The sequence below is a fragment of the Trichechus manatus genome, unplaced genomic scaffold (assembly GCF_000243295.1).
Source record: "Trichechus manatus latirostris isolate Lorelei unplaced genomic scaffold, TriManLat1.0 scaffold00099, whole genome shotgun sequence".
Lineage (NCBI taxonomy): Eukaryota > Metazoa > Chordata > Mammalia > Sirenia > Trichechidae > Trichechus > Trichechus manatus.
In genome coordinates this window covers 6,801,002-6,824,870 of record NW_004444035.1, presented here as the reverse complement: position 1 = coordinate 6,824,870, position 23,869 = coordinate 6,801,002, and the positions used below count along the sequence as shown (strand labels likewise).

Genomic DNA, 23,869 nt, shown 5'->3' with positions numbered 1-23,869 from the left:
TGTGATATGGATTCCATATCATATCTTACGTTATTAAGGTAGTTAATTTAGAAATTAGCAATACAATATATGAATAAAAAACAAAACCATGTTTGTAAGCCAAAAAAGCACTTTAAAATAACCAGGAAGTAAAAGTGTAATAGAAAATAATAGGAATTATGAAGCATGTAGAACTAAAACATCAATGAAAGTAGAATATGTCCCAACTTCTGAGATATTGCTCAAGTGTGTATATAGTCTTTCAGGCAATTGTGGGGCCATAATTCATTTATTAAAAACACAAAGTTCCAAAGTGATTTCAGTGTTCAATTTAAGATAATATAAGAATAAAATATAAAATGAGATTAAGGATAAAAAGTATTTTAATGAAATAGAAAGAGGGTGCTTTAAAAAAAGCCATCTCTGTGAAATCATTAATGGGATATGCATAATTAGTAAGGCTGATGAAGGGAAAAAAGAGAAATCACAAATAAGATTAAAATAAAAAATACAAATACCTCTAGAAACAGTCCTTAAAATTCAAAGTTTTTAAAATTCAAAGAATTTAAAAATATATATATAAAGAACAGATGTCTTGATAAATATAACAAAAATTATTTCAAGAAGAAATATGAAGCCACATTAAACCAGTAAACATTTAATAAATTTAATTAGGAATTTCATATCATCCTGAAAAAAGACCACAGACCCAATAGTTGTTTGAGTCATCTTTAAACAAATGCTCATGAAGCATTTATCCCTCTCTTAATCAGACTCTTTCAGGAAATAATAAAGGAGAAAACTCCCTCAACTTCATTTATGAGGTTATTATATCCTTCATATTAAAGTTTTTCTTTGGAGCATGGTTTAAAGAAAGCTTTCAGAACTCGTTTAATTCTGAAATTTTCCTCTTGGAAATTAAGGACAAGGTAAAGAACAACTGCGAAACCGCTGCAAAGTTAATTTCCAAATAACTGGAAGGCAAGAAAATGGCATACTCCAGAATTACTCCCGTGACTTTGGCCAGCAGCAGCTGAAACCAGCAGGACCTTTTGGAAGGGCCCTTTGTCCTAGGGAGCTGGCAAAAGCATGCTCAGACAGTGCTGAGGGGCCTGAAGGTTGCAGACTCAGAAAGTACAGGTAAAGATTAACCCTCTAATACGAGTGGCTTACTTTGGAAGGTAGTGATTGTGTCTCTTGGTGGCAGTGGCTCACGAAAAAATCAGGGGAGTGAAGATTTAGTGGTCGAAGCCCACCTCAACTTGGTTAAGTTCTGCAAGAGAAAGGAGGCATGGCTTACATGGAGGTGCTATATTTTAAGGAAACAGCCAGTTTCTGTAACAACCAAAAAGAATGACTAGAGATGTGAAATCTACTCTTGACCCATAGCAGTCTCTTGCTAATAGTTGGTCCAGAAAAAATGGATCTGATTTCAAGTATGAGCAATTAGGCAAGAACCACAAGAGACTTTGGCTGTCTTCACATAGCTACTACTGTTTTGAATTATGGTGTTGGCAAAGAATATTGAATATACCATGGACTACCAGAAGAATAAACAAATCTGTCTTGGAAGAAGTACAGCCAGAATGCTCCTTAGAAGCAAGGATGGTGAGACTTTGTCTCAGGTACTTTGGACATGTTATCAGGAGGGATCCTTCCTGGAGAAGGACATCATGCTTGGTAAAGTAGTGGGTCAGTGAAAAAGAGGAAGACCTCCAGTGAGATGGATTGACACAGTGGCTGCAACAGTGAGCTCAAGTATAGCAACGAGTGTGAGCATGGCACAGGACCGGGCATTGTTCCGTTCTGTGGTACACAGGGTCCCTCACTGTGAGTTGGAACTGACTCGATTGCACCTAACAACAACACATAGCTACTGTAAGAAAATAATTTGCAAACCAGGGCAGCATATTCCTACAGATAAAGAGAACTTAACAGAAAACAGTTGCCACACAGTTCATGAATATTGTAAAAATATTCTTCCATGAATAATGAAATGGTTACAGCTGTCAGGAAAGATCCTAAGGCCAAAATACGAGCATTGAGAGAAGAGATGGCCAGAAAGTAAAAGGAGGTGATACGGCATCTGGCAAATCTTGCTTATGAACACAGAAGCAGAAATTTGAAAAAAGACATATTGCCAACTAAATTTAGCAGTGTATATAAAAAAAGTAATGTTTGTCCCAAGATTATACAGATGGTTCAGCATTAGGATAAGTATAAATAAATGTAAACCATCACATTAATGGTGTAAAGGAGAAATATTATATGACTATGACATTAGATGCCATAGAAATTAGTTAAAAATTATCATTCATGATTTTTTAAATATTAGCATACTATAATTGCAAATGCACCTTCTTAAAGAGTATCTGTTCCACCACGTGTCTGTCAAGTGTTACACTTAGCAGTGAAAATTTAAAATGTTGCCCACAGTCACCTACTATTCATCGTTTTACTAGTGGTCTTAGCCAAGGCATAAGACCAGAAAAAGTAATGCAGGGAATAAAAATTATAAAGGAGGTGATGTATCATTATTAACCTATGATATGATTTGCCCATGATATGATTGTCTACATGGAATATTCAAGAGAATCTAAAGAGAGATAATAATAGAACTAATGTTAGCGTTCAATGGTTTTTCTGAATTGAAAGTGGATATCCAAAAATCATTACGACTTTTAGACACTAAACAATTTAGCAATTAAAAGAAAAATTCTGATAAAGTTAAGTTTAAATTTAAGGAGTTTATTTGGTTTCAGAAAAGATTAATGAATCAGGCAGCAGAGTCCCATTTGAACTAGGAAGTGCTCCCCCAAACAAAGGAAAGCTGGGGGTTTATAGTTTATATAGAAAACGAAAGGCAAAGCAAAGCACTTATCGTATACTTAGACCGTTGTTTTTATCATATCACCAGGTCATGCGGAGAGCAAGATATATAGAACACATAAAATTTAAGGCTGTCTGAGCGCAGGCAGAAATATTTGGGCATACCAGTGAGGTCAGAGGAGATGGGGACCTTAGACGGGGTTCCCGGGGGGTGAGGTCATCCAGGTTCCATTCTAGGCTCCATTCAAGTCTAGAGGGTGAAGCGTAGATTTAACTAGAGTTATAGTCAAAGTTGACTTGATGCCAGTGGGCAGTGGCTATGTATGGCTCAGTTAATTGTTAGTCTGTTTCTTTTGCCTTCTTCGAATAGCCCTTTATTCTTCCCGTTTTATTTTCACCAGAGAATTAGTGGTCTTTATGACTGAGTCTAAAGTGGCAGGACAGACAAAGGAGAAGCCCATGGCAATAGTCACCATAAAGAGCTTCCATCTTCTGCAGTAATATATAGGCCTGGAAGTTCAAGCAGAAACTCTGGCTTTCTGGTAGATAATATATGAATTTAAAATTTGGGTGTTTAAAGAGTGAGGAAGGTAAGATCTTTTGAGGAACGTTTCTTTTTCTTTTAATTGTGCTTTAGCTGAAAGTTTATAGCTCAAATTAACTTCTCATGCAAAAATTTATACACACATTGTTATGTGACCCTAGTTGCAATCCCCACAATGTGACAGCACACTCCTCCTTTCCACCCCGGATTTCTGCCCAAGAGACAAAAGGGCCACATAAACTAGAGACTCCATCAACCTGAGACCAGAAAAACTAGATGGTGCCCAGCTACCTCCAGTGACTGTCAAGACAGGGAACACAACAGAGAGTCCCTGATGGAGCAGGAGAAAAGTATGGTGCAGAACTCAAATTCACATAAAAATACCAGACTTAATGGTCTGACTGAGACTGGAGGGACCCTGGGAGACATGGCCCCTGGACTCTCTGTTAACCCAGAACTGAGACCATTCCCGAAGCCAATTCTTCAGACAAAGATTAGACTGGACTATAAAACATAAAATAATACTTGTGAGGAGTGTGCTTCTTAGTTTAGGTAGATACACGAGACTAAATGGGCCGCTTCTGTCTGGAGGTGAGATGGGAGGGCAGAAAGGGATAGGAGCTGGTTGAATGGACACGGGAAACCTGGAGTGGAAAGGAGGAGTGTGCTGTCACATTGTGGGGATTGCAACTGGGGTCACATAACAACGTGTATAAATTTTTGTATGAGAAATTAACTTGAGCTGTAAACTTTGACCTAAAGCATTAAAAAAAAAAGTAATAAAAGATTGGTATAAACTTAGAAAAATATAGGTAAATATTAAGGTAGCCACAAAGGAAATTAACAATCCTACACATCAAAATAAAAAAGAAGAAAAACATAAAGACTCAGCAGCAACAAAATCAACAACAGTGCAAAAGATGAAAATTCATAAAGAAAAATGACTCAGCACAGAAAATTAAGTGGAACAAAGAAACTGTCAACACACACACAAAAAAATACATCAAAATGACAGCACTAAACTCACATATCAGTAATTACACTGAATATAAATGGACTAAGTGTACCGATAAAGAGAGAGCGGCAGATTGGATAAAAAATACAATCTGTCTATATGCTGCCACAAGAGACGTGCCTTAGACTTAAAGACACAAACAAAGTAAAACTCAAAGGATGGAAAAAAATACATCAGGCAAACAACAGTCAAAAAAGAGCGGGAGTGGCAATATTAATCTCTGACAAAATAGACTTTAAAGCAAAATCCACCACAAAGGATAAGGAAGGAAACTATATAATGATTAAAGGGTCAGTTCACCAGGACATAACCATAATAAGTATTTACACACCCAACGACAGGGCTCCAAAATACATAAAACAAACTCTTTAACAGCATTAAAAAGAGAGAGAGACAGCTCCATGATAATAGGAGGAGACTTCAACACATCACTTTTGGTAAAGGACAGAACATCTAGAAAGAAGCTCAGTAAAGACACGGAAGATCTAAATGCCACAATCAACCAACTTGATCTCATAGACATAAACTGAACACTCCACCCAACAGCAGCCCAGTATACTTTCTTTTCCAACGCACATGGAACATTCTCCAGAACAGACCACATATTAGGCCAGAAAGCAAGCCTTAACAGAATCCAAAACACTGAAATATTACAAAGCATCTTTTCTGACCATAAAGCCATAAAAGTAGAAATCAATAACGGAATAAGCAAGGAAAAAAAAGTCAAACACATGGAAACTGAACAACACCTTGCTCAAAAGCTACTGGGTTATAGAAGAAATAAAGGACAGAATAAAGAAATTCATAGACTCATATGAGAATGAGAACATATCCTACCAGAACCTTTGGGACACAGCAAAAGCAGTGCTCAGAAGTTAATTTATAGCAATAAATGCACACATCTGAAAAGAAGAAAGGGCCAAAATCAAAACGTTAGCCCTACCACTTGAGGAATGTTGCTTAATATTATTTCCTCACTTTTGGTAATTGATTAAAATGGATTCACTAGTGAATTATAAAAAATATCTCATGGATCATATGGGTATCTTAACACCTTTACTATTAAGTTCAGTAGTGTTCCTTGGGTTTTGCCCAGGCTAACTTTCAAGTTGCTTCATTCAGTACTTTAGCTCTACTAAAACTAAATTTTAAAATATACTATCTGAATGTACTTCTGTTTTTACTGTACTTCTTTCAACATGTTGTTAGAAAATTGAAACTACTTCACTCTCTAAACGTTAATATCATGCCAAATCTTGTCACCGAATGCTTCAGTAGACCAGAAAGCTAATGTGATGTGGGATATAATCTCCTCTCTGAATTAGACTCAAATGACATTAATGTACCTTTCATTATTCTCTCTTGACGAACAGCTCCAGAATTACTCTATTGTAAGCCAGTAATAATTAGCATTACTGTTTATTGAGTCTCTTCCTTTTTCGGAGTATATTTTATATACATATTTACAAAACTGTGCAAAGGGATCTGTGTAATCCACATTTACAGGCAATGCAACCAAGGTTCAGAAACTCAGTTTGCAGAAGCTCACGCAGCTAGAAAGTGATTGAACTGGGATTTGGTCCTGCATGTGTCCGACTGCAAAGTGACTGCCCACAGTACTGGTCTTCCCTAAACCTGCGTGCATATCTCATTCGTTCGATGTTTACCCCTGTGGACGCAGTGGGTTATTATGACTGCAAATAAATGACTAAACGTTTAGATGGTGTATAAATGTTGAAGACTTCAACAGATCAACTTTCTTACACCCTTTGCTAAATCTTGCAGATTAATCTTTTTTTTTGGTAGCAAACTTCTGTGCTTTGCTTTTTTGGTTTTTTTGCACTTTGGATTTGTGAAAACTAACTAACTTGACATTGGCATGGCAGAAGATATTCTAACATTCACAGACACATCCTGTAGGGTCTTAGCAAGCATGCCTGCTCCCCATTGATAGCCTTTAAAATCAAAAACGGGCTGCAGAAAATGGACATGTTTTCAGAGAGTATGTTTTAAAATTCTACTCTGATGATAAATGCTGAATTAGGAAAAAAAAAAAAAGAAAAACTCCTCCTGAAGCACTTTTCTGCACCTCTCCCTGCTTTTCTCATTTAATATGGAGCTGTACATATTTGTGTTATCCTTTACTGGTCTGTTGATGGACTATGGAAACTTTTTAAACGGTGTGATCAGATACGTAATTTGAATCCTCTACACCATTTTCTGGAAACCCTGGTGGTGTAGTGGTTAAGAATTCGACTGCTAACCAAAAGGCCGACAATTCAAATCCACCAGGCACTCCTTGGAAACCCTTTGGGGCAGTTCTACTCTGTCCTGTAGGGTCCCTATGAGTTGGAATTGACTCGACGGCACTGGGTTTGGTTTTTTGGGTATACCGTTTTCTGTCCCACGTCACTACCCAACCTTGATTTGTTTATAAAGAAAGACTGTTTTAAAGTGAAAAACCAATTTGTTCATTTCCAATCTTTCTTACACTGTTACTTGCGATTTCCTTAGAAAGTTAAGAGGGTTTCCAAAATAGTGACTTATTTATTCAGATTCTCAAACATCTGTCTACTTAAAACAACTAAAATTCCATTTTTCTTTGGAAGTGAGACTATATAGTTTGTTTTTTTTTTAATTTTTGATAAGATATTTTCATCTGATTTCTAGAAACTGATGAAAGCCTTGGATTGCACAGTGAAGTGTACAACAGCAGAACACTTCAGTAATAGAACAAGTTATGCCAAAGGAAGACTAATGAAAAAATAGTCTGGCACAGAATCTCTGTCCCCATTCTGACTTAGTGTAGACTAAGGCTACATACAAGTAGCAGTTGTGTCTTTTTATCATGAAACCTTTTTGAAAGTACTTCCCAAGGGAATTACATAGTATTAGGGGCCTTTAGCTGTCAGCTGACTGTGTTCTAAGGCTGATGTTTTTTTTTTTCCATTTACAATATTACTTTATATGATGCATTTGTAGGAAAAAAAATGAAGTGTATGCTGGGGAGAGGAAGCTATTCATGGACATTAGAGTGTGGGATAGACACAGAAGGCTTGCAACTTCCTGGCACGAAGGAACTAAGATATGCCAATATTAAAACATGCATAGATGTCCAAGCTTCTAGGCTCAGAGTTTGTAAAAAAGAAAAAAAAAAGGTAAAGGAGTACTCGTAACTAAATCACTCTGATCTCATGCTTTCTAAGGGAAAAAAAAGTCCTTGATAACTACTGCTTATTGATGATGATGACTGTTTAACCAAAAAATTAAACCCATTGCCACTGAGTTGATTCCGACTTCCAGCAACTCTCTAAGACAGAGTAAAACTGCCCCATAGGGTTTCCAAGGAGTGGCTGGCGGGTTCGAACTGCCGACCTTTTGGTTAGCAGCTGAGCTCTTAACCACTGCACTAGCAGGGCTCCAGTGATTGTTTAAGGAAGTGAATATGTGTTATTGGTTGACTCTGTTTCATTTCCCCCCTCCCACACACACAAACATGTAGGATGATGGACAGTAAGCATCTATATTGCCTTCTTTATCATGAGTTGAAGTAGAATGGTCGAATAAATTATTGGACCACACTGATATGTAATTACAAGCAGTATAGGATAGATATACAGCAGTGTTGACAAGGAATATCAAAATGAGTTAAAACAGTATGTTTTGTGGCCTATAATGCATGTCTTCAGGACAACCTTAAGGTCTTCGTAGATGGCTGTCATTTCAAAACAGAAAATACTAGTGTGGTGAGTAATAACATCCATTTCAAACACAAAAGAAAACATCCTAAGAATCTGCTATTAAAAACATGAAAGATAAAACAGCATTAGAAAATCTAATAACCCAAACATTATTATCGCAGTAAATCACAGTACAGTATAAGCTGTTTTTTGCCTTTTAATACTGATGATCTGTACTGTAGGATGATTCACATACCCTAATGTTTCTTCTGTCTCAAAGAAATTATATCAGTTTAATTAGTTAAGTTTTATGAAAAACTTAAAAACTGGAGATTAGTACGCATTAGTACAAAATTTTCGCATTCACAACAGATTCTTTGGTATATATACACCCTGCAGTTTATCGGTAAAGATGCATTTCTTGGGACCATTCAAAACTACAAGACAGTTCTTACTTCAGCAACTAGAGTTGAAAGACCTTTTTTCTTCCAAATTTATTTCAGTAAAATTATATAACTTTTTAATATTTTACAGATAACCATCTCTGTGTTTTTTAAAATTATTTTGTTCTCTTTAAAAATGATAACTAATTGCTGATAATATTTTTTTCAATGAAGTCGCTCCTGTTTATGATAGCCGTAAGTAATGTTTTCACCAGACAATTGAGTCATTTGGTCCTTCGAAGATAGATATGTCTATTTGCAAATAGGTAATTTTCATATGTAGCCAAAGGTATATATTTGTTTGCATCAGTAGTTATGGCGACAGTGTAATGAAATGAACTCATGTATTTTTAGAGCATATTTAATCTAGGTCTGTAGTGAGAGGGGGCAGTGGTCTCAGGAACTCAAAGAACATTTTAAAACTACTTGTCTGTGGAATTTTTTTTAGCATTTGAATGCAGTTGCCTCAATCTTTTGCTCATTATAGCCACAATTAATTAAGCCTTGCTGTGACGACCCGGTACATGGAGTAACGGCTTATCTTCTATACTCTGTGCCATTGCTAATATTCTTAATCCAACTCGATGGTGGTTATAAATACTTGTTGAAATAGCTACCCTTGATGTATAATTTTTTTACATGCAATTCAGTATTAAGTCTTAAGAGGTATTTCTTGATAGCTGAAATGACCATAAAGGTACTCCGCACCTTTATTTCTTACAAATTCAGTATATAGGTTGAGTGACATGAAACAATGATGGTGGTTTTGTGTAACATAACCGTGAAAGCAAGTTTCAAAAAATTTGTTATAAATAATTCACTTGTGGATAGTAGGAAATCAGTAGTGTATGAATTCCCTGAAATGCTTGTCTGATGTTACTCTGGTCATTTACATCATTTGTTTATTAAGAAGAAATGCATCATTAAAATATTTATAACTCAATAACATTATTATATTGTAAAACATGGAATATACAGTGGAATTATAGAATGTATTTAGAACGTTAAATTCTTTTCTGGGCAGTGAGCATTTAAATTTTCACATCCGTTAACAGCCTGTTTAGCACTCAGCTAGTTAAAGGTATCTTAACAAAATTAACTCGTGGTCTTGTTTAAATTTTGTGTTTGCAGAAGAAAACTAAAGCTTTTGACGCCACATGTGTCAGAGGAGAACTATGCTCCATAGGGTTTTCAGAGGCTGATTTTTTGGACGTAGATCAGCAGGTCTTTGTTTGGAGGCATCTGTGGGTGGACTTGAACCTCCAACCTTTTGCTCAGGAGCCAAGTGTGTTACTGCATCAGCCAGGGTCTCCAAGGAGTAATACAAGATGTGTTTTCTCGATTGTTATACTGGAGACCCTGACCAACGCATTAAAGTATATGCATGAATCTACAGAAGTCACTTGTATTTCTGTAGACCATCAACAAAGAAAAAATGAAATTTAAAGATCATCCTTTTCCATAACATCAGAAACACTTAAATGCCTATGAGTCAGTCTAACAAAAGTTATGCAAAACTTCTGCACTGAAAACTACCAAACATTATTGAAAGAAATTTTAAAAAGTCTCAAACAAATAGAGGGTGTAACATGTTGATGGATTGGAAAACTCAACATTTTAAATATGTTTCTTTTCACCTTGAACAAAATCTCAGCAGATTTTTTTTTTGGGAAAATTTGACAAGATTCTAAATTTTTTATGAAAAGGCAAAGTGCAAAGAATAGAATAGTCAAGACAATGTTGACTAAGAGCAACAATGCTAGAGAATTTAAGATTGAACAATGCTGGAAACTAATGTCACATAATTGTGTGTGTATTCATTGTTTAATGAGAAACTAATTTGCTCTGTAAACCTTCATTTAAAGCACAATTTAAAAACAAGAATTAACAATGCTGGAGCTACCAAGATTTCTTACAGATCTTCAATAATTAAGACTTGTGCTATTTCACAAAAAGACGTATAGACCAATGAAACAGAGTTGGTAGTCTAGGAACAGACTGATGCTTGTACAGTCATGTGATGTACGACGAAAGTCATGTCAGTAGGTGGGTAAGTATGGTATTTTCAATAAACGGTGCTGGGCCAACTGGATATCCATGTGGGAAAAAAATGAATTTCAACTCCTACCTCCTGTTATACACAAAAAAATCAACTCAGGATGAATTGGGAGTCTAAATGTGAAATGTAAAGGTTGGCTCTTTTAGAAGAAAACATAGCTATATGTCTTCATGATTGCTGAATGGACAAGGATTTCTTAAAATAGGACATAAGAAGTGGTAGCCATAATAGAGGAAAAAACTGATAAACTGAACTCCATTAAAAATAAGAACTTCCCATCTGTCAAAAGGTACCATTAAGAAAACGAAAAGAAAGGCAAGCCATCTATTAGGTAAAGATATTTGTCATACATATATTTATTGTAGGACTTGAATCCAGGAACATAAAGATTTTTTACTGAACAATAAGAAACAACAGATAATCGAATTTTAAAAGTAGGCAAAAGACTTGCCAGCTACTTCAAAAAACAGTCCAAGTTTCACTAAATATATGGAAAGGTATTCCGCTTCGATAATGACCAGGGAAATAGAAATTAGAACTACGGTGTGACACTAACGCATGTCTACCAGAATAGCTACAGTGAGCACACACACATGCAAATAGATGGATTTGATCCAACCTCTTGGAAATGTGCTTGTTGTATCTACTAAAGCTGAATATACACGTACACTATGATTCAGCATTTTCAAGAAAACATTGTCATCCCTTCAGAGAGTGAATCCAGGTAATGATTAGAAAGAGGCACGGAGGGACTTCTGCCTTTCTTCAATTTCTGATACTGTTCTATTTCTTGATCTCGGTGATAGTTACATGGGTGGGTCACTTTATGAAAATTCATTGAGTTGTATCATTATGAATCGTGCCCTTTTTGTATGAGTATTTTAGTTAAAATTGTAATTAAATGAACTGCAACAATTGATATTCCAGATTAATAAAAGCAACTAATTGGACATTTACTGCTAAAAATAAAAAAGAAAACATCAGTTATACTTACTTAGAGAAGTTTTTTTTTTTTATAAATGTAGGCTATTGTGCATTTTAGAAGTTAATGTTTATTCAGTGTTTTGTTGTTTCTTGTGAAAAGAACCACAGCGATGTGAATAGTTATAAGTACTGTAAATACATCTGTCACTACTTCAAATGACTCAGCAGAGTATACCATGTTTAAGCCTGATTTTGTTTCCTGAAACAATTTCCTGGAATCTTGCACAAATCATGTTTTAAGATTAGCTTTAAAAAAAAAAAAAAAAGCTTGTCTAACAGACCATAGATAGTGGTGTTATTGCTAAATAATTTTAAGATCTCATTTTTTTAATAGAATTTGAGTATTTTTCTCTTATATACTAGTAAAGTTTGTGATACAGCAACATATATTTCCTTATTTCTGCATTAAATCACAAGAACTGTAGGTCTAAGAACCATAATTTCGAAGTAGTGATGAGTGTCAACTATTTTGAGATATTGACAATAACTGTTGTGGTATGAAAATACCTGTATTTCTCTCATGGACAAAATCACAGGTACTTCTAATACTATTGTCATCTATCACCTACATTCATAATTGAAGGAAATTATAAATTTTAATTACGTTATTTTTGCCAGTTGCCATGGAGTCTGCTCTGACCCCTGGTGACCTCATGCATAACAGAATGAAACGTTGCCTGTCCCTGCGCCATCTTCTTCCTCATCATCAGTATATTTGGATCCATTGTGGCTGTCATGTGAGCCCATCTCGTTAAAGAGTGGTCTTTCCTGATGACTTGTCCAAAGTCAGTAAGCCCAAGTCTCATCGTCGTCATTAAGGGACTTTCTGGTTGTATTTCTTTTAAAACTGGTTTGTTCGTTCTTTTGGCTGTCCATGGTATATTCAGTATTCTTCACCACTACCTCAGTTTGAATGCATCCATTCTTCGATCTTCCTTTTTCAGTGTTGAACTTTCCCATACGTATGAAGCGATTGAAAAGACCATGGCTTGGGTCAGGCACACATGAGTCATCAACGTGACATTTTTGCTTTTTAAAACTTTAAACAGGTATTTTGTAGCGGATTTGCACAGTGCAATACATTGTTGATTTCTTGACTGCTGCTTCCATGGACATTGATTGTTGACCCAAATAGAATGAAATCATTGACAACTTCGATTTTTAAAACTTACAGAATTTTAGTTACAGGTTAGTGAAAATAAATATTTGTCTTTATCCTATATAAGTGCACAGAACCTCTTTCACCACTGCATTTTCTGCATGGACTGTTTGGGGTTTGTGTATTGCCGTATTATTTGAACTGCTTCTGCTCTTATCTAAAACTAGCACCTCCTCCTACTCATGTACTACATATCATTTCTTCTCACCTATTCAGTGGCAGTACTCCAACAATTTTCCCTTCTTCCAACACCATCATTAAGTTTTCCCTTACTACTGACTCATTCTCAGTATCAATGCAATCATCCTGTAATTCATCTTTAAAGAGATAGAACACCATTTTCCCTTCCCATAGTATGACATTCTATGTTTGTCATACTCTTTATAGCAAAACTTCTTGAAATGGTTGTGTGTATTGTCTCATTCTTTCTAAAAAGGATTTTTGCAATGGATTTCGTTTTGGTTCTATAGCAAAAAGAATCAACTTTAATATACTCTGTAAATTCACTGGCATGATACTCCTGTGACTTAGGTGTATAATTTATTTCTCTCATGCAACAATTACATATTTTTAAAGATTTTTTAGATGATGAATCACTCTAATCTCTATGCTTACCCTGGTCTTATGTTCTTGTGTACTTCTGAATTTAAAGTGCGTGTATTTTATAATCCCAACTTTAGGAAAATATCTTCTCCTAGATAAATCTATACATGTTAAGTCTGGCTTTTAAGAAATCTGCCTTAATAATCAGAGTTATTCCAAAAAAAAAAAAGGGAAAGAGATTCAGATTAACCTCTCTAAAAACTTGTTATATCATTTTCATTTCTCCGTTGAAACACCTTAGCCCCCAGGCAGTTCTAGAACAGAATCTAAATTAATTCTCCGGACTCAGACATCCTCCATAATCTGCTCTAGCTTTGTTTTACTTGTTTGTATCCTCTTTTTCCCTTTGTAGGCTGTGCATACCTAGGTTTAGACCTCAGTCATGTGGCTCAGTCTTGCCCTGAATCTTCATTGATGCTAGGAGTCTCAATCTCAATACCTGCAGGAAGCAGGCAGCTAAATTAAAGAGTCAGTTGGGCAAGATACAGGGCAGTAGGAAGTGCTGGGTACTGTTTTAACCTGAAGAACACATCCCAGTCTAAAGGTGTTCTACTTCATAAATTTAAAAATACTAAGTGATCTATGTTAAAACATGCTCATACGTAAGTCATAGTGATTTACTCTGGCCTCTAGCTCACGCTGTCTTTGTCCCTATAATGCCTTGTATCTTGAGAATGAATTTTCCAAATACAGCCTTTTCTGATAGATACAGCAGGCCTGTGATCTCTGCGTTTATTCCTTTTTTATGATTTCTTCCAACTCTAAACATCTGAATTTGCTGTGTCCTCTACTTTGCTGAAAGCATTTCTCTAGGGAACTAAGTACTGTAACCAAAGGATGTAGGATTTCGGTGATTCAGACTAATACAGGAATGAAATTTCAAAGCTCTAGAAGATGGCTGTTATGTCCTTTAAACTGTCACTAAAACACCGAGTGTCTCATTTATGCTTTTGACTGGGTCTGATCAGCACATAGTATCAGGTTAGCGCCATGCCAGAAGCTTTCCATGTGTTATCCAATTTATCAGCATATTTTTGAACATGGTTTATATCCTCACTTTATAGACGTAAAATCTGAGATGCAGGGAAAATAAGTAACTTACCCAAGGCCCCCATAGTTAATAAGCAAAAAAAAATTTTAATGGGTGAGCTGATATATAATTTTTAAAAGTACTTTCATAACCATTATTTTTGAAAAATGTAATATTCTGGTATTCTTTTGCTTACATATTGCAACACCATACCCTCTTTTTTCAGTGTATAGTCTTTGCTATGACTTCTGGCCAGATGTGGAATCATATCCGTGGACCTCCATATGCTCATAAGAACCCTCACAATGGACAAGTTGTAAGTATATGCTGTAAGCATCAATACTCTGAACTTTAATCCTCTTTAACACAGGAATCAGAAATTGTGTTCAGTATTCAGTAAGAAAGGATTCAATTTGTAGCTCAAGATCCATGTTCTTTCTCTTCTCCTTTACTACTGCCGGCTGCACACACACACACATCAGTATATGTTGGAGTTTGTTAGGGTGACGGCTGCTTTAGTGTTGATTTACAAACAGTCAGTCAGTGTACCTACTTCATCAAATACACACGCATGAACTACTTTTTCCACCTTGTATCCTGCTATGGAAGTAATGTAATGACACAAGAGGAAGTAGTTTGAAGCCAGTGGTAAAATTAATTTACCAAAGAAGAAATTAAAATATTAAGAATCTTGTCAGTCATTATATTAGAATGTTAGGAATTGTTTGCCACACAAAAGTAAAATTGATGTGTTGTTACATTAGCTGCAGAGTTCACATTAGTAACTGCCGCTGAATTCACATAACTTAGTTTGTCCTCTTCCCTTTTCCTTTTGGTGGTTAGGAAATATGGTGATGGATTACCATCAAATGGTAATGGATTATTATGGCAAAATACTCTCCTTGAGGTTGCAGATAGGTTAGTGAATATTAATAAAAGATTGAAAATACACTTGTTTTTCCTTTAACCTTTTAAAGAGTACACAGATGTTGAGAGATTAGTATAATGACCCCTCTCCCATGTATCCTACAGCAGATTTGATCACTTATCAGTTTTATCAGTTATCAACTCATAACTGATCTTGTTTCATTTATTCCCTGACCCAGTTCTCGTCTCATTTCATGCATAAATATTCAGTAGCTGTCCCTAGAAGATAAGCTCTTATTTTATCAAACATAACCACAATGCCATTATTATACCTTAATTTCTAAAAAAATGTGTTTCTGACTGGAATAAAATTATTATATGGCAAAATAATATGTTATAAATTCTCTATAAATATAAATCTGCAGTGTAAGCTGATGACACTTCTTCATTGCTTACAGAGTGTCAGGTATCTTGAATATGAAAGAACGCTAACAAGTTATTTCTTCTCTGACATTGTTTGTGCCTTTGTCTGGACTGCTTCGTGGAACTGTAATGTCGGGATATAATTCACTTGATTCGTTGCGTGTTTGCCGACTGCCCGATCAGGTTTTAGGTGTTAGTTGCAAATAATCAGAATTGCAGTCATTGATACTATATAATGACCAATTTGGTCTTATATTTTTGTGAACATTTTCCTATTCCTCTCATAGATGGCAAGGACAGAAAGTCAAAGTTAGATTCTGGATAATCATCTGACTTAATAATCCAGATGTGGTTTTGCCATGTTTACGTATTTTTGAAATCTGTCATTATTTAGAGGAAAGCATTATTTCACTGTGTCTTTGATATTCAACATTAAATTGTTACAAAGGAAAATAATTGAAAATGAGTACAGGACAGTAGATTGTCCCCTTACTTTCGAGTCTTCACACAACCGCAGTCTTCCCAGGGAGGCCTTTCGTGACCGCGCTCTTTAAAAGTGAGCTTTTCCCTCTCGTGCTTCTCTCCTGCCCCACCTCTTTTCTGGTGTGACTTATTCTCCATAGACTTACCACCTCATAGCTGTATTATAAGTGACAGCACTTTATATACTGCTTTTGTATGGTTTTTCTTTGTCTACCTTTGTTGTTACCCTTCTAGGATATAAGCTCCTGACAGCGCTGATTTTTATCTGTTTCTGTTACTGATGTATTCCTATTACACAGAAAAGGTCCTGATGTATAACAGTCATGTAATAAAAACTTTTCTAATGAACCAGTAATAATAGGCTGTTTTTTCATATTCATAATATAACATCTCATGTTTGGACAAGTAGATGTAGACAAAAATGTGATCATTATTTTATTGATAATGCTTACAAGTGTATATTTAGGAAATCTCATAAATTTTTTTATTACTGCCTATTAATATTCTTCCAAAAGAGTATTCTCTAAGTAAAAAAATAATATATTAAAGCCATACTTTTTATTATTGTTTATGATTTGTTAAAGTATATGGAAAATAAATCAACATTCTTATGAAATGTCTTGGTGTGCCAGTGTATTCCCTACGGTCTTACCATTTCAACCACCACTTTACTAATTCACCAGACTAATTCCCTCACGTGTGGTTTACTGAGTAAGGTGCAGAGGAGCTATGCCAATGACAACAACAACGAGGATGCCATCTACTGATTGCTGAATGCGTCCAGGCCTTGGCTTCCTAGATTAGTGTTTTAGGCCACTAGATGAGCATTTCTAAAGCATAGCTTGATTGTAGCTATAACATTGGTCTGTGTGGAGGTCAGGTAACAGTGCAGTTGGACATCCTAAGTGGCTGCCCATTTCCTGCCCATTGTAATCGCTCGTTTCAACCTTAAACCTCTGCTACTTCGCGAAGAGAACTCAGTGTTAGCCTATTTTTTCTGTTCTTTCTTCCCTGAATATATGTTTTATTTTGCTGCTTCAATTCCTGGAATGTCTTCTGAAATGTATTCCTTATTACTTCCATTGGAAGTTCTCCCTGCTTCCCTTTCATATGTATAAACATGTAGTTCGTCCATTTATGTATCATAGGCATTCTTTTAGGTTAATAATTTTTATGTATCTCATATTAGTCAAATCTTGAACAGAGGGTTTCTCTTGAGCACTATTTGTCATCTTTACAACTTTTGTGCATAACAGGTCCTCAGTTAAACGTTTTATTAAACAATTATAATTAACTTTTACTAGGATTTTTTTCCTTAAGTTTTTTTTTTTTATCAATTCTCTTTTTAAATTATTTTCTCACTATTCCGAGGAATAATAGGATCAACATGTCACTGTTAATTCAGCATAAAGCAATCAGTAACCTTAATGTGCCAGTAACATTTACTTTTAAGGTACAGATTAGATTAGGAAGTTTTTGCTAATAGCTTAGAATTTTTTGTATGTGTGTTTTGTTTTTTAATCTCTCCACTTCATTTTTGCATTAAGTGGTCGGCTGCTAACCGGAAAGTTGGCGGTTTGAACCCACCAGCTGCTCCGCGGGACATAGATGTGGCAATCTGATTCCATAAAGATTATAGCCTAGGAAACCCTACGGGGCAGTTCTCCTTTGTCCTCTAGGGTCACTATGAGTCGGAATCAGCTTTATGGCAGTGGGTTTGGTTTGGTTTGGTTTGGTTTTGCATGTAGAGATTGGTTTGGCCCCTGGGAAGAGATACTCTGATGGTGTAGAGGAACACCTTAAGAAAATATCATTTTCTGTATTTTTGAAAGGAAAAAAATTTCCTTCATATATGCATCTGATTTTTGAAATATATTTATTTTAGCTCAATACCTCAGTCAAAAAGTTATAGAAATGATGAAATTTAAACCTATAACCAAGATATTTAAAAAGATTAATTTTGCCCCAGGTTCTTATTTTATAAGAATATATTTTTATATTTGAATAAATTATTACAATGGAAGGAAGAAATCATAAAGCTCTTGGAGATATAGGAAATTCCTGCTGCAAAGATAGTTGGAATGGTGCACTCTTGGCCCAAGAGGTGGAGATACATTCTGAGGTTTACCTGAGGTATTATTGCTGAGCAGTTTAGACAAGGCCCTTCACTTCTAGTAGTATGCTCTTTTTATTTTTTGTTAGTAGATTCTAAAGCAGAGAAAAAAAAATCGTGAAGGAACACATTTTTTCTATTGGAATTTTTAAGATATCATGCTAAAAAAAAAAAAAGTAGTATTTAAAATGTCTTACCAATTGTGGATAGCTTCTTTTTAATCCGATATGGTATGTCTTGTGGAGCCCTGGTGGTGCAGTCGTTAAGCGTTCAGCTGCTAACCAAAGGGTCAGCAGTTCAAATCCACCAGCCACTCCTTGGAAACCCTATGGGGCAGTTCTACTTTGTCCTGTGGGGTCACTATGAGTCAGAATTGACTTGATGGCAATGGGTTTTATGTGTCTTGTAAACAGCCCTACAGAAAAGGTGATTAAAAAATGTATACAAATTTAAGAGCTATCTGTCAGAAGTAATTTTAATCTTATTACACATTTTAACAATCCTTATGTAGACGGATAGATAACATGTTCCCTTACAGAAGATATATTATTGATAATTCTGCCAACAGGGCCTATGTTTTAATTGTATTTTCTAGAAGTGGTTGTAGAACAGTCTGAGCCATTCATCCCCACTGCCTCATTCACCTCATAATCCACAGTACGCGCCTGTGGAAAGGCTGGTCAGAATGGCATATAGTTTGTGGTCATCAACAGACTCGATATATAATAGACCTGTGTCAGCTCTGAACTTCTAATTCTGGCTTTCATAGCTCAGTTTTCTAACTGGACTGAGCTAACTGGACCAGACAAGCTTAATGAAAGACTATGGAGTGTGTTGTTGGGTCTTCATTTGCTATTACCCCAAAACCAAACGATCCCATTGCCATTGAGTCGATTCTGACTCATCGTGACCCTGTAGGACGCAGTAGCACTGCCCCTAGGGTTTCTAAGGAGCGGCTGGTGGATTCGAACTGCTGACTTTTTGGTTAGCAGCAGAGCTCTTAACCACTGGCCCACCAGGGCTTCATAATGGTACCCTAGGAAAGAAACTGTGAGCCAAGGGTTTTATAGTTAACTATCTTTTCCTTCAAATAATGTAGCTGTTAATTTTTAAAAATTAAAAAATTAAGCTTGGTGACTTTGTTCACACTTTCATGTATTAATTGTGGAATGAAACATTTCTAGAAGAACCTGAAAATGTTAACAAAGTAAATTTCACTGCATTGAACTGAAATGTAAATGAATACAGAGAATGTAAAGAAAATTAATAGTGCAGGGAGTATGATGCTGTGCTGATTTGCAAGTGTATTTGTTACTGTTAAGATGCTATGTAAAGGCACAAGTCAGGTACTAATAGTCCACTTAACAGCTTGAAAGTCATCACAAAACCAGTCATTACTGTGTAGCTGAAGGGGAACTGTACAACTGTATCGTTTCATGGGATGTAAAAACATTTTCTGTTGTTAAAGAAGTCATCTGGAATGAAATGCCTTCAATAAAATAAAGCTTATACTTAGATTATAACTCTCACCATAAATAAAGATATTGTTTTCTCTTTTTTCAAGATTTGGTTTTTAGCACTGCCTGAGGACTGCTCTAGGTTTACCTTATAGAACCCAAAAAAGTTCACCACATAAATAATACTTCAGTTGTGAATGAGATTAAGAGCTGTGTTCTACATACACGTGTAAAAGCATTTTATTGCCAAGTGCTGATTTAATCTAGAATTTATCGTTAATAAGGCATCTTTTGTATATTTGAGACAGCCATAATGGTCTTACACTTTCTCCAGTGAGTTACACTTTCCTGCCTCAGGGATTTTACACACACTAGATTTTTGAGGGGTGGATTAAAGGTACTGCCCTACCGTTTTTAGTCCTAAATTGGAAATTGTATAGGCATATTTAAAGTAAATACTTACTGTTTTTGGATAGAGATATTTACAAAGGATGTTCGGTAGTTTTTTTATAATTTTCATACCACCAGCAAAGGGAATGTTAACATTGTCGTGACATTTTTAAAGCAAAAAAATCAAAAAGACTGGAGGAATTGATACCCTTAAGATGTGCAGTAAATTTATGGTGGAGTTTGGAATGGGATTCTGCATATCATTTATTAATTTCATTAGTTTTTCATCCAGTGACTGTTTTTCAGAGACTGTTAAATGCTGGTACTGTATTTGCCGTGGAAGTGTATATCTCATGGAGCTCAGAGATTAGTGTGCCTATGAGCCATTGTATGGTCTCAGAAACTGGGATTATTTTGACGTATGCCTCAATTACAACAGTCACATTATTGCTAGGGCCCTGCATCTGATCTTGTAAGCTTTGCCCCATCTTTTGCTTCCTTTGAATTTTTGTTTGGTCTGTCTAGTTGGCCATTGGCAAACCCTTTGCCTTCATCTCCAGCGTCTTTTGCTGTTGTTTTATGCCTTCATTCTACCCGGTTTTGGCTTCCACTCACCATTAAAAATATGCATTCTTGACCTGAACTCTACTGGATCTTGATTACCAACGTCTGCAGTCAACCTACACCCAAACTGCTCCTATACTTCCTTTCAACTGTTGCTACCTGTGACCCTGGCAGTTAATTAAGAAGGACCATGTAGGTTGTATCCTTACCTCCTAGCAAAGCACACACGAGGGATTCTTAAATAAACGATAGTTGAATAGATGAATAAATCTTTGCAAATAGGTATTCAAGTTCTATTTTTCAGCCTTTCCAAAATGTTAACTGCCTCTGAAAAATGTTTTTTCCTCTTAAAACTTCTTAGTACTTTAATTAAAACCTTGAAAACACATACACAGAGGGATTATAGAACTGCAAAATGAGAATGCTTTTACTGTCTCGAGCTTCACCTAATACAGTGAAATATTCTCTCTGAGAATCCAGAGATTTCAAAGGAGAAAACGTTTAAGTGAGAGAAAGAAGAAGAATTGACTCTCCCACAGAGAAAGGAATAAATTACTTGCTAACTAGTTCATATTGTTTAATTTTTTTCCAATTATGGAAAATTATTTAGTACACTGGAAAGAGTAATGTCTAAATAGACCCCTGTGGTCTTTAAAAAACAAGAAAATTATTATTATCCTACCAATAAAATTGAGTATGATTATATTAATCATAATTCATAATAAGAGTATGAAAAGAGTATTTTAAAGTTATACGGCTATAACCTCAAAATAAGGCCTTGTGAATTGTAAGAACTCGGTGTATTCTGGTGTAATACTGTTTGGTTGAGTGCATGTTTACCCAGCTTATATTTTGAATCTACGAAATGCTTATCAATGATTTTAATACAATAAATTTTTCATAAACCTATATAGAATAGAAATTCAAAAACTAGCACTTTAATGTTCATATTATCTGCATTACTTTCCTAGCTAAAAAGTTTAGAATCTTTGAGAAAATTTGTTTAAATTTTATAGATGTTAGATTACATTCAGATATGTTTTAGTGTTTCTGTATGCTTTAGGAAGCTTTTTTATCATAAAGTCATAATTAGCATGTCACATTCACATAAATACCACATCACAGAATGTGACTTGATAATCACATTCTGTTATTATCAAAACCGAGAACCAAATGTACTGTATCCCTTTCTATAAAAATTCCAGAGTATGATTTGATCATATTGTAGACCAAATTACGCTCTAGTTTATAGATACGTCCTAAATTTTCAGAAAAGCTAATAACTCTGAAAGAAAGAAACGGTAGCTATGCATTTGAAAAATTTCCCATTCTTTAGCGTGAGTCATGTGGCATATTTAAAAATAACAGGACATCTCTTTCCCTCTCTTCTCTTTCTCTCTCACACTTTCTCCCTCCCCATGAGTTTTATTAAACCTTTGTTATCATTTTTAACCTAAACATAATAAAGTAACCTAAAGCATGTATTAGAATAAGATGCATGTAAATTTTATTTTACTTCTGGTTTATAAGGGATAAATAACACATTTTCCTTCATTGTAAGTATTATAATCTTAGCTTGGCGTTCTTCCTTTCTCTATACTTCTAATCCCGCCTATCTCTGCCCTACTTAAAGTGTCACTTCTTTTGATAAAGTTGTTTCTTTAAACTTAAGTGGATATAAAATGGTCCTGTTCTGAGTAGCCACTTGTTTTAATCTTATACATATTTGAATTCTGAATTTTTATGCAAATAATGCACATTTACATTTGTTTGCCAACCACTCCCTTCCCTCATGAGGTATTTTCGTAAGCACACTATGCTATTTCTTTCTTTTTACAGCAACATGTAAAAAAAAAAAACATGACATACCATTGCCTCTGAAAATACCTTGCGTGAGGAGGGAGCCCTTGGCAAACAAACATAGAAAGCACGTGTTATTTGCATAAAAATACGATAATCATGTCCACTAATAAAGTGAAATTATCTTGACAATTGAATCAGAATATCACTCGTCTTTGTAATCCTCTTTGTAAGGCTATAAATATTTGTTGAGTGAATGAATGAATGAGCCAAAGAACTTGCACATAAAATTACCAGACCTAATGGATTATTTACATTTAATCCTGTGTTTAGAAGGATAATACTGCTCGTGTTCTCCTAGATATTTATAACATGTAAAGGTTTTTGTTTTGAGAATATTTTTGTTTATTTTTTGGAGTAATTTGAGAAGTAGTGCTTTACATTCTTTATATTTTTACTCACCATCTAGGAGACCATTGACTACAAATAATTCAGAAATTATTTATGATATTACTTGTAGCTGTATAACAATATCTGTATTTATCTACTTAATAATTTATTTTATTCAGGTTGTAACTGTTTATTCCACACGTATGCTAAAGCTCTAGTATGTTTGAAAGGTTTCAGATTTATCCAGAAGATTTTAATTTGGACTTACTGCAAACTGTGTGTTGAAATACAAAGTTAATATATACCATAAAATGTTTTAAAACATCTTTTCCATATTGCTTGCCTCTGCTATAACGTATAATCCTTGATTTTATCCCTGAAGGTGTAACTTAAAAAAAAAGAAAACAAAAACACTGTTGAAATTTATAATATTCAAAATAAGCCTCTTTACTGAAGTGAAATTTATAATAGATGTACCAGCAGAGTTACTATGTTAATGATGAAAAAATGCTTTAATTCTCTCCCAATTACTGTGAAAAGTAGCATTTTATTTCTGCCAAGAAATAAAATTATTGTGCCCTGCATCAAATCTTGCAAGAATCTGTCGAAAGCTCTGTAAGTTAGGTAACACTACAGTTTTATTTCATTTCAAGAATCAAAACAATCAGTTTTACAATAGAAGGAACATTACGAAATGAGTAGTCATTAACCGTATATTATGTCTGAGATTTGATTTGCAGTTTATATACTTAATAAATCTTTACATTATAGTTACAGGTTCAAAATGTAAACTTTAAATCTTTAGAAATGCTTTTCCCATTATATGTGATTATATCACACCACTGTACCCTATTTTTATGCAGATAACTCATGCGGTCTATCTTTTTTTTGCCAACTGTGTCCCCTGAGGTATTTTCGTACATATGCCTTGTTAATTTTTTTTAACAGCAACATGTAAAAAAATTAAGATAGAATGCTTACAAAAATACCTCAGGGGGTGTGGTTGGCAAAAAAAAAGTAGAACCTCACGTTATTTGTGTAAAAATACGGCACTCTT

The 23,869-nt window shown here is 35.0% G+C and overlaps 1 protein-coding gene across 2 annotated transcripts in view; it reads left to right on the top strand.

Annotated features, from left to right (window-relative positions):
- Positions 1-23,869, top strand: part of TUSC3 (tumor suppressor candidate 3) — a 180,857-nt gene that overhangs the window by 80,057 nt on the left and 76,931 nt on the right. For both annotated transcript variants that reach the window (XM_004382789.1, XM_004382788.1), the window contains exon 6: positions 14,552-14,641. In XM_004382789.1, coding sequence (XP_004382846.1) covers positions 14,552-14,641 — 90 coding nt within the window. The remainder of the gene's footprint in view (positions 1-14,551; positions 14,642-23,869) is intronic.